The sequence below is a fragment of the Balaenoptera musculus genome, chromosome 2, assembly GCF_009873245.2.
Source record: "Balaenoptera musculus isolate JJ_BM4_2016_0621 chromosome 2, mBalMus1.pri.v3, whole genome shotgun sequence".
NCBI classification, from domain to species: domain Eukaryota; kingdom Metazoa; phylum Chordata; class Mammalia; order Artiodactyla; family Balaenopteridae; genus Balaenoptera; species Balaenoptera musculus.
The window spans coordinates 11,175,930-11,191,175 of NC_045786.1; the positions used below are offsets into that span (position 1 = coordinate 11,175,930).

At 41.1% G+C, this 15,246-nt stretch overlaps 1 protein-coding gene across 6 annotated transcripts in view; it reads left to right on the forward strand.

Moving 5' to 3' along the window:
• Positions 1–15,246, forward strand: part of ARHGAP21 (Rho GTPase activating protein 21) — a 125,146-nt gene that overhangs the window by 19,554 nt on the left and 90,346 nt on the right. The window contains exon 3 of one of the 6 annotated variants that reach the window (XM_036841766.1): positions 1,922–1,953. The exons of the other annotated variants lie outside the window; for them this stretch is intronic. Coding sequence (XP_036697661.1) covers positions 1,924–1,953 — 30 coding nt within the window. The 5' untranslated portion in view covers positions 1,922–1,923. The remainder of the gene's footprint in view (positions 1–1,921; positions 1,954–15,246) is intronic. 6 annotated transcript variants of the gene reach the window in all.

Here is a 15,246-nt window from a genome sequence, read left to right on the forward strand (position 1 = left end):
GTTGCTCTACGGCATGTGGGATCTTCCAGACTAGGGCTTGAACCCGTGTCCCCTGCATTGGCAGGCGGATTCTTAACCACTGCGCCACCAGGAAAGTCCCTATTTAATCTTAATATACCATTTGTAAGTGCTAGGCTGTAATGTCTGTTTCCTAGAAACATACAGTGAAGCAAAGTAGACTTTAGATAATTTTTTAGGGTTTTCAGAGAGAACACTGAACCCTTACTAAGTACTGTAACACTGATTATTTACCTTGTTTAATCCTCAGAACAACTCCATGAGGTGTGTACTATTATTATATTCATTTTAAAGATGTGGAAACTGAGGTACAGAGAGCTTAATTAACTTAACCAAGGTTACACAGCCAGAAAGGGAAGATGGAAATTTAATGGATAGAGTGTTAACATGACCATAGCAGCTTTAGTAGAAGGAAAAAAAAAATTTCAGGGAGAAAGTCTCTACTTTGATCTAGATTTACTGGTTTCACCTAGATGGAAATAGTTTGTGTTCATTTAGCTAAGTGATAAACAGTTCAGTGGCAGATTAATAGCTTGAAAATTTTGTCAACCCTCTCTTTTGTCTCTTGGCAACCAGGGAACTTGATGACTTGATATCTTTAAAGTGTCAACTTATGGTACACATATGACTGGCATCTTCTGTTGCTTCAGTGTGTTAAATGACTGAGCTAAAGCCATGTGCCGAATTTATTGAGTCTCAGGGATGGTCTTTTAAGACTAAGGTTTAGAGGCAAATTTTCTAGAGGTGTTTTAGGTTTCTGCTTATCCTTTCTCTAGAGTGGTAAGTTGGTCATATATAAATATATTTTTCTGAAGAGAGCCTGCAGTTCATTTAAAGCTGAGAGGCTGTAACAGGATTGAAGGTACAGGTGCTTCTCCACGTGATGTCTTACTGTCCCACGTGAAACATTTGTTCAGAGCAAATGGCAGGTCCATTGTCCCCTGAATGTACATGAAGTCTGAAGTGTTTTCATGTTTGTTCATGTTTTCTTTTTTTCTTTTTTTTTAAATTTATTTATTTATGGCTGTGTTGGGTCTTCGTTTATGTGCGAGGGCTTTCTCTAGTTGTGGCAAGCGGGGGCCACTCTTCATTGCGGTGCACGGGCCTCTCACTATCGCGGCCTCTCTTGTTGCGGAGCACAGGCTCCAGACGCACAGGCTCAGTAATTGTGGCTCACAGGCTTAGTTGCTCCGTGGCATGTGGGATCTTCCCAGACCAGGGCTCGAACCCGTGTCCCCTGCATTGGCAGGCAGATTCTCAACCACTGCACCACCAGGGAAGCCCTGTTCATGTTCATTTTGCCTGAAATGCTTTTCCCATGTCTTGTCATTTATGTAAATCCCATACTTCATTCAAAGTCTGGCTCACGTTTTACCTGCTTAGAAAGCTCCCTCTGACCGTAGTGATCGTAGGTGGAGAAGATGTTCCCAGTCCTGGGGAGACGGTCTTGCTCTCTGTAATCTTCTTCCCTTGTTGTTTGTTTCTTCTGGACTCCTGCTGTCCAGTTACCCTTATTTCCAGTGCTGTTTGTGCAGATCTGTAATCCACTATCCAAAATCCTTGGGTTTTTCAGAAATCAGAAGTTTTCAGGTTTTAGAAAGGTAAGGTGATGCAGATTGTGGGACAGCCCGCAGCTATCAGAGGAGTAATTTCTGCTGTAAAATGTATGAATATTCATACTAACACATAAAGGCTTAGAAAGAACATTGTGTCAGGGCAGGGCAGGGCAGATTCACTATTGATGAGTTACAAAAACGTTTTGACTTTCAGAGCTGTTTGAATTTCAGAAGTGTCAATATAAGATTATAGATATATATTACCTAATTTTTTAGAAGTATAAACTGTGTGTATTGGGAAAATATGACACTATGATTTTTTTTTCATTCTTTCTCTTTACTTATAGAAATGAATCAATACCCTGATCAACTTTCAAAGGTGACCTATGTGTGTATTATGTGTGTACATATGTGTATGTATGTATGTGTCTATCTAGTATTAACTGGTAGACGTTTCATTTCTTTTTTTTTTTTTTAATTTTTATTTATTTATTTATTTATTTATTTATTTTTAATTTATGGCTGTGTTGGGTCTTCGTTTCTGTGCGAGGGCTTTCTCTAGTTGTGGCAAGTGGGGGCCACTCTTCATCGCTGTGCGCGGGCCTCTCACTATCGCGGCCTCTCTTGTTGCGGAGCACAGGCTCCAGACACGCAGGCTCGGTAATTGTGGCTCACGGGCCCAGCCGCTCCGCGGCATGTGGGATCTTCCCAGACCAGGGCTTGAACCCGTGTCCCCTGCATTAGCAGGCAGATTCTCAACCACTGCGCCACCAGGGAAGCCCCGTTTCATTTCTTATTGTAGCTCCAGTTCTCCCAGTTTTGGATAGTGGTAGCCTCTTCAGGCTTTCTCCTGGGTCCTTTACACATGAACCTAATTGTTTTTGGTAGCTTCCTTACTGTCCAGTGTGATTTTCCAGCATATCTTTTATGTATATTTCCTGCTCAAGACCTGGAATCAGCCATTCCTCCAAAGAGCCCTGCTTTTCTTTAGTGGTAGGTGATATCCAAGGTTATGTCTGGAAGTTAGAGATATTCATTGCTACTGGGTTGCACTGTGCATGGTCCTTTTCGTACTAACATTTTATTTTGAAATAATGTTAGACCCACAGAAAAGTTGCAAAATAGTACAGAGAGTTCCTTTATATCCTTCATCCAGATTTCCCTACTGTAAACATCTTAAATAACCACAGTACAATAATCAAAATGGGGAAATTAGTATTGCTGCACTGTTATTATTAAATTACACACTGTTTAGGAATGATCTGTAAAAGCTTGATCGCAGCTGTGTGTTTAGTCTCCAAGTCCTTTTTTTGGGTCCGAACTTTTGTTTAGTGGTTCTTAACTATTAAGGTGTGTCAGAATCCCCTGAGAACTTCTGAAAATCAGGTGCCTGAAACCCCCTTTTCCCCATCTTCTAGAATTTTTCAGAATCTCAAGATGGGGATAGAATATACGGTGTCAGTGTAGGTATTTAGGGATTTTGCTAGAATCCCATCTGCTCCAAGAGCTTAGTGAGATCATTTGAGGAAAGACGCAATTTGTGTTTTGCCCTCAAGTGGTGTTAATGACCCCCCTAGACCCCAAGGTAAAAATTGTTCTATCTTAAAGTGATTCGAGTTTGCTGCTTCTGGCACCAAAGATTCCTATTATACTTAGAACCGTCCTTCCATATTTATTAACTCATTCAACAAATATTAGTTGAGCACCTTCTAAGTACCAGGCACTGGGGATACAGCAGTGAAAAAATACAGACACGATCTGGTCCCTGCATTCGTGGATGTACTTGGGTGGTGGGAAGTGGGAACAATTGAACCAAGCAATTGTAATAGAGTGCAGTGAGTGGAGAAGCGCAGGGAGCTATGAATATACACAGCAGGCAGACCTCCCCTAGTGTAGGGATCAGGGAAAAGCTTCCTGGGGAGATTGTGTTCGCACTAAGTCAGGTAGGAGTTAGCTAAGTAGAAAGAAGAGAAGAATGCTCTGGGAACAGCCTTAGTTTCTGAATATGCCCCATGGCTCCATCTAGGGAGAAGTTCTGATATCTCACTGGAGAGATGTGTACAAGACCAAGGAAGAGAAAAATGTAGAAGTAAACACTACCCTTTACTGGGTCTTTTCAAAGCATTCAAGTTTTCATAGAAATAGCAGCTCTCATTTTTACTCATATTTTATCAGTTTCCATATCATATAAGCTACATAATAACAATACCAAAAGTAAAACTGACATAAAGGGATTTGTGCAAAAATAAACTGTGTTAAGCCTGAGTCTCATTTGGTGGGAGCAGTGAGTCTCATTTGATGGGAGCAGTGAGTCTCACTTGGTGGGAACAATGAGTCTCATTTGATGGGAGCAGTGAGTCTCACTTGGTGGGAACAATGAGTCTCATTTGGTGGGAGGAGAAATAAGTGGCTAGAGAAAATCTTCGCAAGCGTAAGAGGTGAGCTTGCCATGGGACCAGCCAGCATTCATTCATACAGCTGGAACTGAGAATTCTGGTTTGTCTGACAGGTATGTTAGGCAGAGGTCAATTAAACCAACATCGACTATACTTATAGCTTGGGGAATAAGATGAGCTCATTGAGAGGGATGAGGAGAGAGAAGACGGCCAAGGGTAAAACATTAGGGACCGCCACCAATTAAGGAAAGAGAGAGGCAGACAAACCAGCTAAAGATCTTTAAGAAGAACTGGTTAAAAACAAACTTTCCAGGAGCCTCGCTTTTTAGATCTTGAGGCCTTTGAATCTGACCTTTTGTACTTAGACTCTGAGCAGTCTTTTTGAACTTACTTGCCATTGCAGTGTTTTTCAAAGATTCTTTAGGTGGTCCTCTGTGGGCAAGGTCGCAGAAGCAGTGAGGCAGAATGTTTGGGAGACCAGCTAGAGTACAGGAGCAAGCTGATGGGGGTCTCCATATAGGCAGTGACAGTGGGAATGGAAAAGGGACAGATTTACTACAGATTTTATTTGAAGTGCCAGGAGTTGGTAACCGGATGTGAGAGGTAAGGAAGAGGGAGTCTGGCGGACTCTAGTTTCTGTTTGCCTGACCAAAGGGATGAATGGTGCTGCCACTATGCAAATGAGATGGTACAGCGCTGGGGCAGGTTGTGAAAGGGAAGACCCGTTCCATTTTGGACACGTGGTCTAAGGTTTCTAGGTGCATGTGCTTAGCGAGAATTCAGACATACAGATTTGGAGCTTGGGAGAAAGGGTGGAGCTGAAGAGAGGTTTGGAAGTAATTCATAATTAAAATCATGGGTCTGGAGGATGACATCATCTAGGGATAGTGTGAGACATGAGGTAGAATTCTAATTTAGACAGGAAGGAAGCCCATCTTAAGAATAGTAATAATTATTTGTTAGGTGTCTGTTAGATACTGTTTCAAGTACGTTACAGATGTTATTTTATTTCATACTAAAAACTCCATGAGAGCAGGTGTTAAAATTGTCTCCTTATTACAGCTGAATGAGTTGAGGCTCAAAAGTTAAGCCATTGGCTCCCGGTCATACATTTGTAGGTGGCAGTTGACATCTGCTTTCTTACAAGGAAAGAATGGTTAGAGAATAGGAAGAAAACCAAGAGTGGTAATACGGTACCCAGGATGAGAGACATCTAAGGGGTTGTTACAGTGTAAGATGTCCTGAGAGATGAAGAGAGGACCAAGAGGTACCCACCCTCTGGATTGAGCACAGTGTCAGGGTCACCGGTGCTGCCTCAGCCTCGAGTCGTCGGGAGCTGGCTTGTGGGATGCAGTCGGCATGATTGATTTATTATACCACCTCCCTAAGTTGTGATTTCATTGAATGTATAAAGGCTAGCCTATGATACCCAGAAAGAAGGAAAAAGCAATAATCTTTTTAAAAAGCAAATAATCATAAATATAGAAGAAGACTTTTAGGAAGAGACTTTCCTTCATGATGTAACAGTGTGAACGTACCAGCGTTTGGAAAGATGATGTTCTGCCAGTGAGCTATTGCTGCTTGGACAGGAAAAGGAGGGGAAGATCCTATTTGCCAATCGCATCACTGCAGAGCTCCCGTAACAGCCCTCGGTGCTGACGAGCACTGAGTCAGAGAAGACGCGCAGGCTGCGCTATAGGCGGTCATGGCCCAGTTCAGGATTTTAGACTGCATGATCAACCACAATTGGAGTTTACTGTGCAATCTCTACTGTGCATGGAGCGGTCAGGTTTGTTGGATATATATATTTGCTTTTTAATTCAAAACTACTGTAATGTATAAAGCAAAAAAAAAAAAAAAAAAATCAGTTAAAGTGCTGGCTATGAAGTCACTGTCTTCCGGTAACAGTGAAAAAGTAATCTTTGGACTATGACTCTTTATTGAAATAGTTGTTCAGCATGGCATATCTCAAATCTCATCCTCTGAATTCCTCTAAAAGACTTAACTCTGAAGTTGCACAGATGAGACTTTATTTGTAGAGCTTTAAGTGGTGGGGGGGAGGGGAAGTTAGAACAAATTACTTAAAAAATAAAACTAGGAAAAATTAAAGCAATAAATTGAGACTCGGCAAATGTTATACATTTTTAGAGACATTTAACATTATATTTATAAGAAGATAGGCAAGATTTGCAATGAGTTGCTTTTTAACTATTTTTTCATTTTTAATGAAATACAGTTCTTGATTTCTTTGGGAAATGTATGGGATTAAATGTGAGTTCTTGTTTAGAATCTGATATTCGACTACTAGACAGCCTTTTGAGAAAATAGTTATTTTGCGATAGAGAAACTTTGCTGGGTATTTTTTTTTAATGACAGTTATCATATGCTTTTGAGTTTTCTCCCCTAAGAAGCAAAAGCTCTTATTTCTCCCTTCAACCTTCAATCAGCATTGTTATTATCAAGTACAGTCTGCTTTTGTAATTCATAAATAATATTGTACATATTTAACATAATAGCTTCTGTTAGAAAATAGAAAGAAACCTGATTGATATCTTTTGTTCCAGTTATCAGTGAATCTTATGAATTATTTACCTTGTAGGGTTATTAATCACTTTGTGGATTTCTGTCTTCATTATTTTAAAAAGTTCTTTAGTATTGTTTGAAATTTAGAAGAAAAACTAAATTAAAAATATTGAAAGCAGTGAATGATAAGTGAAGTGAAATGTACCCCACCCAACGTACATACGCGCGCGCGCGCGCGCGCACACACACACACACACACACACACACACACACACACACACACACACACACACACACACACACACACACACACACACACACACACACACACACACACACACACACACACACACACACACCCTGCCATTTCTCGGTTCCCCCATAGCCATGGCATGAACAGAACGTTATGAGACATGAACTTAGTTCCAAGTGGGACTTTTGGGTCCCTAATACCTTTCTTTATGCCATATTCTCTTTATTCTGGAATGGTGACAAGGTGTTTTCATAGTTTCTGTTGGGCACAATAGACTAATTTATCAGAGAAATTAGAGATGGAGAAGGTCATTTCATCTATATTTTTTCCAGCAAGAGATTGATCCCTCAATGCACTTTCTAGTTCTTTCCCTAATGGATTTACATTACCATAAAAAATATGGATTTTGAATGTCTACTTAGAGAATGAAAGAAGATAGATACTACAATTATCTTAGCATGTAAAAAAAAAATAGTATTTAGTTTGACCCTATTACTCAACTTATTGGTGTCATCAGAAAACTTTCTACTTTAGGATCCGGGACCTTGTCAAGACTTCTTCATTCTAGCTAATCCCAAAGGAATTTTGTGGTTGCAACAAGAATCCAGGGATGAGTTGATCCAGTAAGCCAGCAATAGAAAGTGCTTTCGGACATGCCTTGGCCTGGGGTTTTGCAGGATTGCTGTTGCTACTTACCCTGTGGTTTAGATCTGACAGTAGGCCATTTAGTTGCTCACATCTCTCAGAAGAAGAGTTTGCAGAACTTAGCATGAAGTAAAAATGGCAAGTGACCACATCTCCTGTGGCTTTTATGTCACCACTTAAAGTATTTGGTGGAAGTCACCGACTCAATGCTTTTGGGACTAGGCAGGTTCCATAAAAGTGTAAAGAGAGTTGGGGAGAGTCAAGTATAGGACAACAGGGGCTGGTGAAGACTGTGGCTAACTGGGGATTCAGCTTCAGGAGATGACTAATTCAAGTTTTTCAAAATACTGAGATCTAAGCAAAACACATCTGTGGCCAGATGTGGCTCTCAGCTTCCAGTGTGTAACTTCTGATTTATAGAAAGACTTTAGGGCAGCAGCTGGATTTATTTGAGTTTTATTATTGAAGCTAAGCAGTGCCCAGGGATGTTGCTGGACACCTTTGGAAGGCTTATGGTATTGGTAGGGGAGCATGGGAAAGAAAGAAAAGGAGTAGATGAAAAGGCAGGATGAGGAAGGAGCTGGCTCTGTGGTGACTCTAGCATTACTCACCTCTGCTTCCTCACTTCTAACAGTACCTGCGTTGTGCAGTGTTGTGACGATTAAATGAGACCACCTGGATACAGTGTTTCACACAGTGCCTGGCATGATAAGTGCTTAATACATGCTTGCTATTATTACTATATATATTAGGTTAATACAGTAGACCTAGAGGCGATGCTCTGTGACATTTATATTGGAAATAAAAAGATGGGAGTAAAGTGGTTCCATTAATTTAATTTCTAAAGTTGTAAAAAAAAGAAAAAAGAAAAAAACCCCTGTAAATAAAATGTATGGTCACATGTAAAAATTGGAAAATAAAAGTTGATTTACCTAGTTCAGTACAACTCCTGCTAATATTTTGATACGTATACTGCCAGGTTTCTTTTTCCTGTGCACAGTGTTTTTTCCCTCTATGTATGTGTGTGTGGTGGGCGGGAGAGTGTATTTTACGAGTTGTAATCGTATTATGCACATTTTGCCATGTTGTGACATCATTTTTAACAGCTGCATAATATTCTAGCTAGAGGATATACACACGCATATATAACATATTTAATATTTTATGTATATTATCAATATAATTAACTGTCTGTTGTTGAACATTTAAATTGCTTCTAGATTTTTGCTTTAGAAATAACGTATGGTGACTATCTCTGTGATTAAAATTGTTTTCCTGTTTAGGATTATTTTCATTGGATACAATCTCAGAAACGAAATTACTGGGTCAGTGATGCATAACTTTAACAAAATACATCTTATATTAATTAAGACAATCTTTGAGACAATCTAAGACATCTTATATTAATTATGACAAACTTTGTGAGAGATGGGTGAAGTTTAAAATTTTATAGATAGTAATATTGTTAATTCCCACAACAGCATTAGGAAGAGAAGAACCCTGTGTTTCTCTCTCCCTGTTTTCTTGTTGGTATGTGAGAAATTTCAAATGTTCTAATCAGCATTTAGAACTAGGGGCTGACTGTTTGCGGGCAGCAGAGTCAGATCCAAGGAGTTGGGCATTAAAGCTTCATGTCGATGACAGAGCCCATCAGCCAGTTCTTGGTTTTCCCACAAATCCAGTGCAACTGATACTGCACAACTCAGAAGGAAAACTGAGAAACACCAAGCAAGGGAGGTCCTGGCACTGTCATTCTTTGTTTGTGTTTGTATAGAGCCTACAGTCTGTTTTTCGCTCAGCAGCCAGTCTGATCCTGTTCAACATCAGAACGTAGTTACTCTACTCAGAGCCCCCAAAGACTGCCCGGCTCACTCAGCATAAAAGCCCAAGGCCTTATGTGATTTGTCCCCCTCCCTCCATCATCACCATGACCTTGTTTCCACTTAGATCTTTCCCTATTCACTCTTCTCTAACCACACCGGTCTCCTTGCTGTTCAACCCCAGGGCCTTTGCTCTTGCTGTCTGTTCCCTCTTCCTGAAGTGCTCTTCTCGCAGATCTCCGCATGGCTCACCGCGTCACTTTCTTTAGGTTCCTACTCACTCGTCCCCTTCCCAGTGAAGTGTTCTATTCAAATTTGTTATAAAATGTTACGAAGGGAAAAATAATCATACCATTAAAGAAGATCCATTTGTTTTCTCTGAAAGAAGATTATAAAAATGATTAGCAACTTTATTATTTCACAGAAATAGTCATTCTGCATATAAGTCCATTTCAGGGAAGGAGAGCCAGAGAGGAATGCTGGATTGTTGCCTTGAATTGGAAACCAGGAGAGAGCCACACTGAGGACCCAGGCTTAAATTTTTCCTCTCTTCCATGGTGGAGAACTTTTTTTTTAAATTGCTTCCCCCTCCCCCTTGAAGCTCCTCTCCTTTATTATTAAGAAGCAGTTGGTAGCCTAGGGCTCACTCTGTTCCTTAGAGCTGTTAGGACACGCTGTTGCTTCTCACTCTAGTCGAAGGAGACTTTCACTTGATAACCTAGGGAATTGGGAATAGGCCTTTGGACACTTAAGGTGTCTTCAATTCTCGCTGCTCTGTGGTCCACAGACCAGTAGTGTCTGTGCTTCCGGGAAGTTTGTAAGAAATGCAGACTTTGAGGTCGCAGCCCAGACTTAAGAATTAGCATTTTAGCAAGATCCTCCGGTGATTCTTCTGCACTTTAAAGCTCCGCCTGGAAAGAGTTAAAGCTGGTTTTTGTTGGCTTGTTTTTTCAAGAGATGCTGAATTGAACTGTTTTTCTTTGAATATTACTTCACATTGTATCTTCCTTTAAAAATTAAGGCCAAAAAAAAATTCTAAGGGGTTAAGTGCTTCTTTTTTAATCACTGGATAAGAGACCAGTTAATTCAGGATACCTGAACCTAAAGAACAAGAACTCAACTTTTCTTGTTTCATGCTTCATTATTGACATAGATGGGAAAAACCGGAACCATCTTTAACTTTTATTATTTTAATTCAGGTAGCCTGAAAAGGAGGACTTCAGGTTAAGGACCCTAGGATTTTGCCTTTTGAGGCATAATAGTGGAAATGGCCTTTTCTCTTGGCTTGACTTCCAGTTCCACCATCTGTGTAGCCTGCGGTGTGCTGTTTTTGTCATCTTCTCTCTCACTTATATAAGTGCACTGCCCACTTCCACGTACGTGGCCTGGGCCTGGAGATGTGTAGCTGATACCAGCTGGAAGAAGCTTTCCGCTGGGCAGGGTGAATATGGGATTAGCAGAAACACTTACACTTCCCGGGGTACCACTGACATTGCCAAGACACACAGATGGCTAATTTTCCACAGGTAGAGCTTGCAGGTGAAATCATGGGGGCTGAGGATTCAAGGAGAGAAGCCTCTTAATCGCTGTTAGGAGAAATCCAAGCAGATCATTTCTACATTTCACCAGTAGTGTTTGAGAACCATTCACCTAAAATTGTAACTCTCAGAATTACTGGTCTAAGATAGGAGAGATAAAAACCATCCCCGTGTCCCTGTGACTAGCCTTATAACACCAAGGCTCTAAAATGCTGAAAAAATGTCACAAGGAGCTTTTTAGTTCAATATTTTGTGAGAGGTAAAAATAGGTAACATTTAGCGAGCACTTAGTATGTATGTCAGACACTTTACGTAGTTGACCTCCTTTAATTCTTATAGCAACGCTACAGAGATGATATTATTTTCATATTCTCATTTTACAAGTGAGGAAACAGATGAAACAGGGCTTACGTTACTTGCCCAGGGCCACACAGCCTAGAAGCTGCAGAGCAGGATGGGATGTAAACCTCGGGGCGGGGGGGTCAAGCTCTGGAGTGCCTGCCCTTACCTGTCACTCTGTACTGAAGGAGTTGATATACTGATAATAGCAACTCATCAGCTTTTTTAAAACTAGTAATTCTAAAGCTGTATTAAGAATGTAGAGTAAATGATAAACAATTTTTGTATGTATGTTGGAATATAAATATATATATATTTCCAACTGATGACCAATGTAGAGAGCAATAGAGAAAAACAGAAGGAAAAAGGGGAAGGGAATTGGACCTTTGGCCACCCAGAATAAAGACTACTCAACCTCAAAAAAAAAAAAAGGAGAAGAGAAGGGGGAAAAAAGGGATAGGAATGTCTGGAATGATGGATACACAGGATTGAAGAAGAGATAAAAGGTTAAAAGAAAGATAAGGAAACAAAAAGGGAGAATTTGGTTTTGCCTTAAATAGTGGTAGCTGTGAGGTTTAGGTGCCTTTTGTAATGATGGTTAGTTGATAAGTCACTTTCTTAGCCCTTCTGATACTGAAACTTTAGCATCATTAATACATATAAATATAAACATAAATATATTATGAGTTGGTAAATATAAGCAATTCATGATAAACACAGTCTATGCGAGCAGAGTTTAATGTTGAAATAAAGTTTTTAAAAGTAGTGTTGTTAATGTCCTTCAGCGATATTCATAATTGCTCTTGAGCTGCAAAGTGGTTAAGTTAGAATAATGACCTATTAGTTTAAGTATCTAGATTATATTGATGGTGAACGTCAAGCCGACTGCCTCTGGATCTGTTACTTAGAGGGCCCAGAGGCTGACTCTGTCTTGGCCGAGGTATACTGCCTGGGAGCTTTTGATGGGTGAAATCAGGTTTAAATGAATGAGAAGATCAAAATGGAAATTTCTGAAGGAAAAGGCAGATTCCAGAAGGACAGTGCAGATGGTCTGTGGATGAATGGAATGGCAGATTCGTCTGTCTTGATGATAGTTGGACTTGATCGCAAGGAGAAAAGCACTTACAAACATTAGCTTTTGATGTTCCCTCCTCCCCAGCTTTGGGGAAAGCTGCTTGGCAAGTCGGATGGTCTGGTGGAAAGAAAGAGCCTTGGACGATGAGTAGAGGCTCCTGCGTATTTGTCTGCTCTGCCACCTCTTGGTTGTGTGATTCTGAACAATTCTGTCAATTCTCTGGATTTTAGTGTTCTGATCTATAATCTGATTAGAGGATTTTCAGGGCTTCCTTCTTCCAGTCGTAACAAAAAGTAATTCTTACATCATAAGCAGCAAAGGAGGAGAGCCAGAGAGAGAGAGAGTGTGGGCAAGGCCGAGGTTGCAGTCTTTTGTAATCTGATCTTGGAAGTGACACCCATCACATTTGCCGAATTCCATTCATTAGAAGCAAATCATCGGGTCCAGCCCACACTCAAGGGGAGGGGACCACACAGAGGCAGGAATGCTAGAAGGCGGGGGTCACTGTTCTCTTCTTTTTTTTTTTTAATTTATTTATTTTATTTTTGGCTGTGTTGGGTCTTCGTTGCTGCACGTGGGCTTTCTCTAGTTGAGACGAGTTGGGCTACTCTTCGTTGCAGTGCGTGGGCTTCTTACTGCGGTGGCTTCTCTTGTTGCAGAGCACAGGCTCTAGGCTTCAGTAGTTGCGGCATGCGGGCTCAGTAGTTGTGGCGCACGGGCTTAGTTGCTACACAGCATGTGGGATCCTCCTGGACCAGGGCTCGAACCCGTGTCCCCTGCATTGGCAGGCGGATTCTTAACCACTGTGCCACCAGGGAAGCCCCTCTTTGTTTTTCTACAGTTGTGACTGATCATCATCCGTTTCAGAACTGGGAGATGTGGGGTGGAATGCCCCAGATCACCTCCTGGTTCAGTGACTTACAGAATTCACGACACAGTGGTACTCAGAACTATGATTCATTACAGCAAAAGGATACGAAGCAGAATTAGCAAAGGGCAAAGGCACATGAGATAAAGCTCAGAGAAAACCATGCACAAGCTTCCAGGGGTCCTTTCCCAGTGGAGTCACACGAGATGCACTTAATTCCTTCAGCAACAAACTGAGACAATACGTGTAAAATGTTGTCTATGTGGGACGCTCGTTCGAGACAAGGTTTTCATTGGGGGCTGGTCATGCGACTAGCATATGCCAAAATTCCAGACTCCCAGAAGGAAGGCAGGCGGTCAGCATAAACCACATTGTTTGTACTAACAGTTGAGGCCCAGTGGGCCAGTCTTCTCTGTTAGGGAATGGGGGGAACCCTCCTGAAGTCCAGATTCCCAGATGCTAACCAAGGGCCAACCTCATAAGCAGGCCTTTCTGAGGATAGCAATCTCAGGCCTGCTGTGGTAACTCTTTTCTGCACGGGAGGGAACAGGTTAGGTTTACCATAAATAATGGCGATCAGTCAAAATATTCTGTTACATTGATGATTCTGGACCTACGCTTGGTGGGGAGGGGGAAACGGTGCTTTTTAGGGCCTGGAGATTAAAGGAGCTTAACTCAGGCAGTAATCACAATGTTTAGATCCTGACTGGGCTCTTACAATGCATATTTGTAGTGAGCTTAGAGAAAAGTGAAGTTTCAGTGGTGCATTAATGTACTATATCTTTTGCTTCCAGACATGCTGATTCAGTGCATATGGCTGCTCTGCTAGGCCTTGTCTGTAAGATGGTGACTGTTAACGGAGTGGAGAGACAGATAGGAAACAAATGCACAGAAATAAATATATAATTACAAGTGCAAACTTTCCCTTACGGGAGAAGATACTCAATTTCTGTTAATTCGCTACAATATTTTATGCCCCTGCTCTGTGCTGCTATTCTGGTGTGAACAAAACACAGTCCCTGCTCTTACGGACCTTACATTTTAATGGGGGAGGGGAGGGGCACAGACAATCAATAATCAAATATACAATATTGTATATTTGTGACAAGATTGTGACAAGTGCTATGAGGAAAAATAAAGTAGGATGGAGCGATGGGGAGACTAGTTTAGATAAAGGTGGTCAGGAAAAGTCCCTCTGAGGTCACTTCTGTGAGTCGATGATGTGTCAGCAGAATCCTAAAGCCATGCAAATATCAGCACTCCAGGTAGAGGGATTGCACAGGTAAGGTCCCCGAGATGGGAAGGAGCTTGGTGTGTTTGAGGCAGCCGGGAGACTGGTGTGGCAGGAATCGTGAACGGAGGGAGAGGACTGAGGGAATCAGGCATATCCAGGACCAGGTCCTAGGAGGGTCTGTAAGAGGAGGGTTTCGGAGTGTCTTCCCAGGGTGATGGGAAGCCTGTTGTAGGGTGTTTAGCGTGACAGTGACGGCCAGATTCATGTTTGATTAGACATGAACACATTTTAACAAACATGTAAACATTGTGACTAGAAATATAGCAATACCTAAAATATCTTTAAATCATAAGTCCGTAGCTTGATGAATTTTACAAAGTGGATGCACCTGTGGAATCATTACTCTGATAAAGCTACAAAGCAGTAACAGCCTCTCAGCCTCTGTTATGCCCCTTGCAGTATTCTCCCCTCCTCCAAAGACGATAACTATCTAGGCGTCCATCACTATGTATTGGTTTGCCTGCTTTAAATTTTATTATGAATATTATTGCACCGTAAGTACCCTTTTATGTTTGACTTTTTTTCACTTAGGATTAGCTTCCAAATTCATCCATGTTGTTGCATTAGCTGTAAACTTAAAAAAATTTATTTATAGTAGTTCATTGTATGCATATAACATAGTTTATTATCCATTCTACTTTTGATGGCATTTGGCTTGTTTCCAATTTCGGCCACTACACATAATGCTGCTGTGGACATTTTTGCACATGGCTTTATATGTATGGATTTCTGCTGAGTGTTTAACTAGGAGTGGAGTTACCGGGACAAGGGATGTGTACGTTTTATGGCCCAACTTTGACAGACGCTACCAAGCAGCTTTTCACAGTGCTTATACCAATTTATATTCCCATCAGCAGTATTTGAGAACTCTTGTTACTCTACATCCTTGCCAGTCATTGTTTGCCAGTTAAAAAATATTTC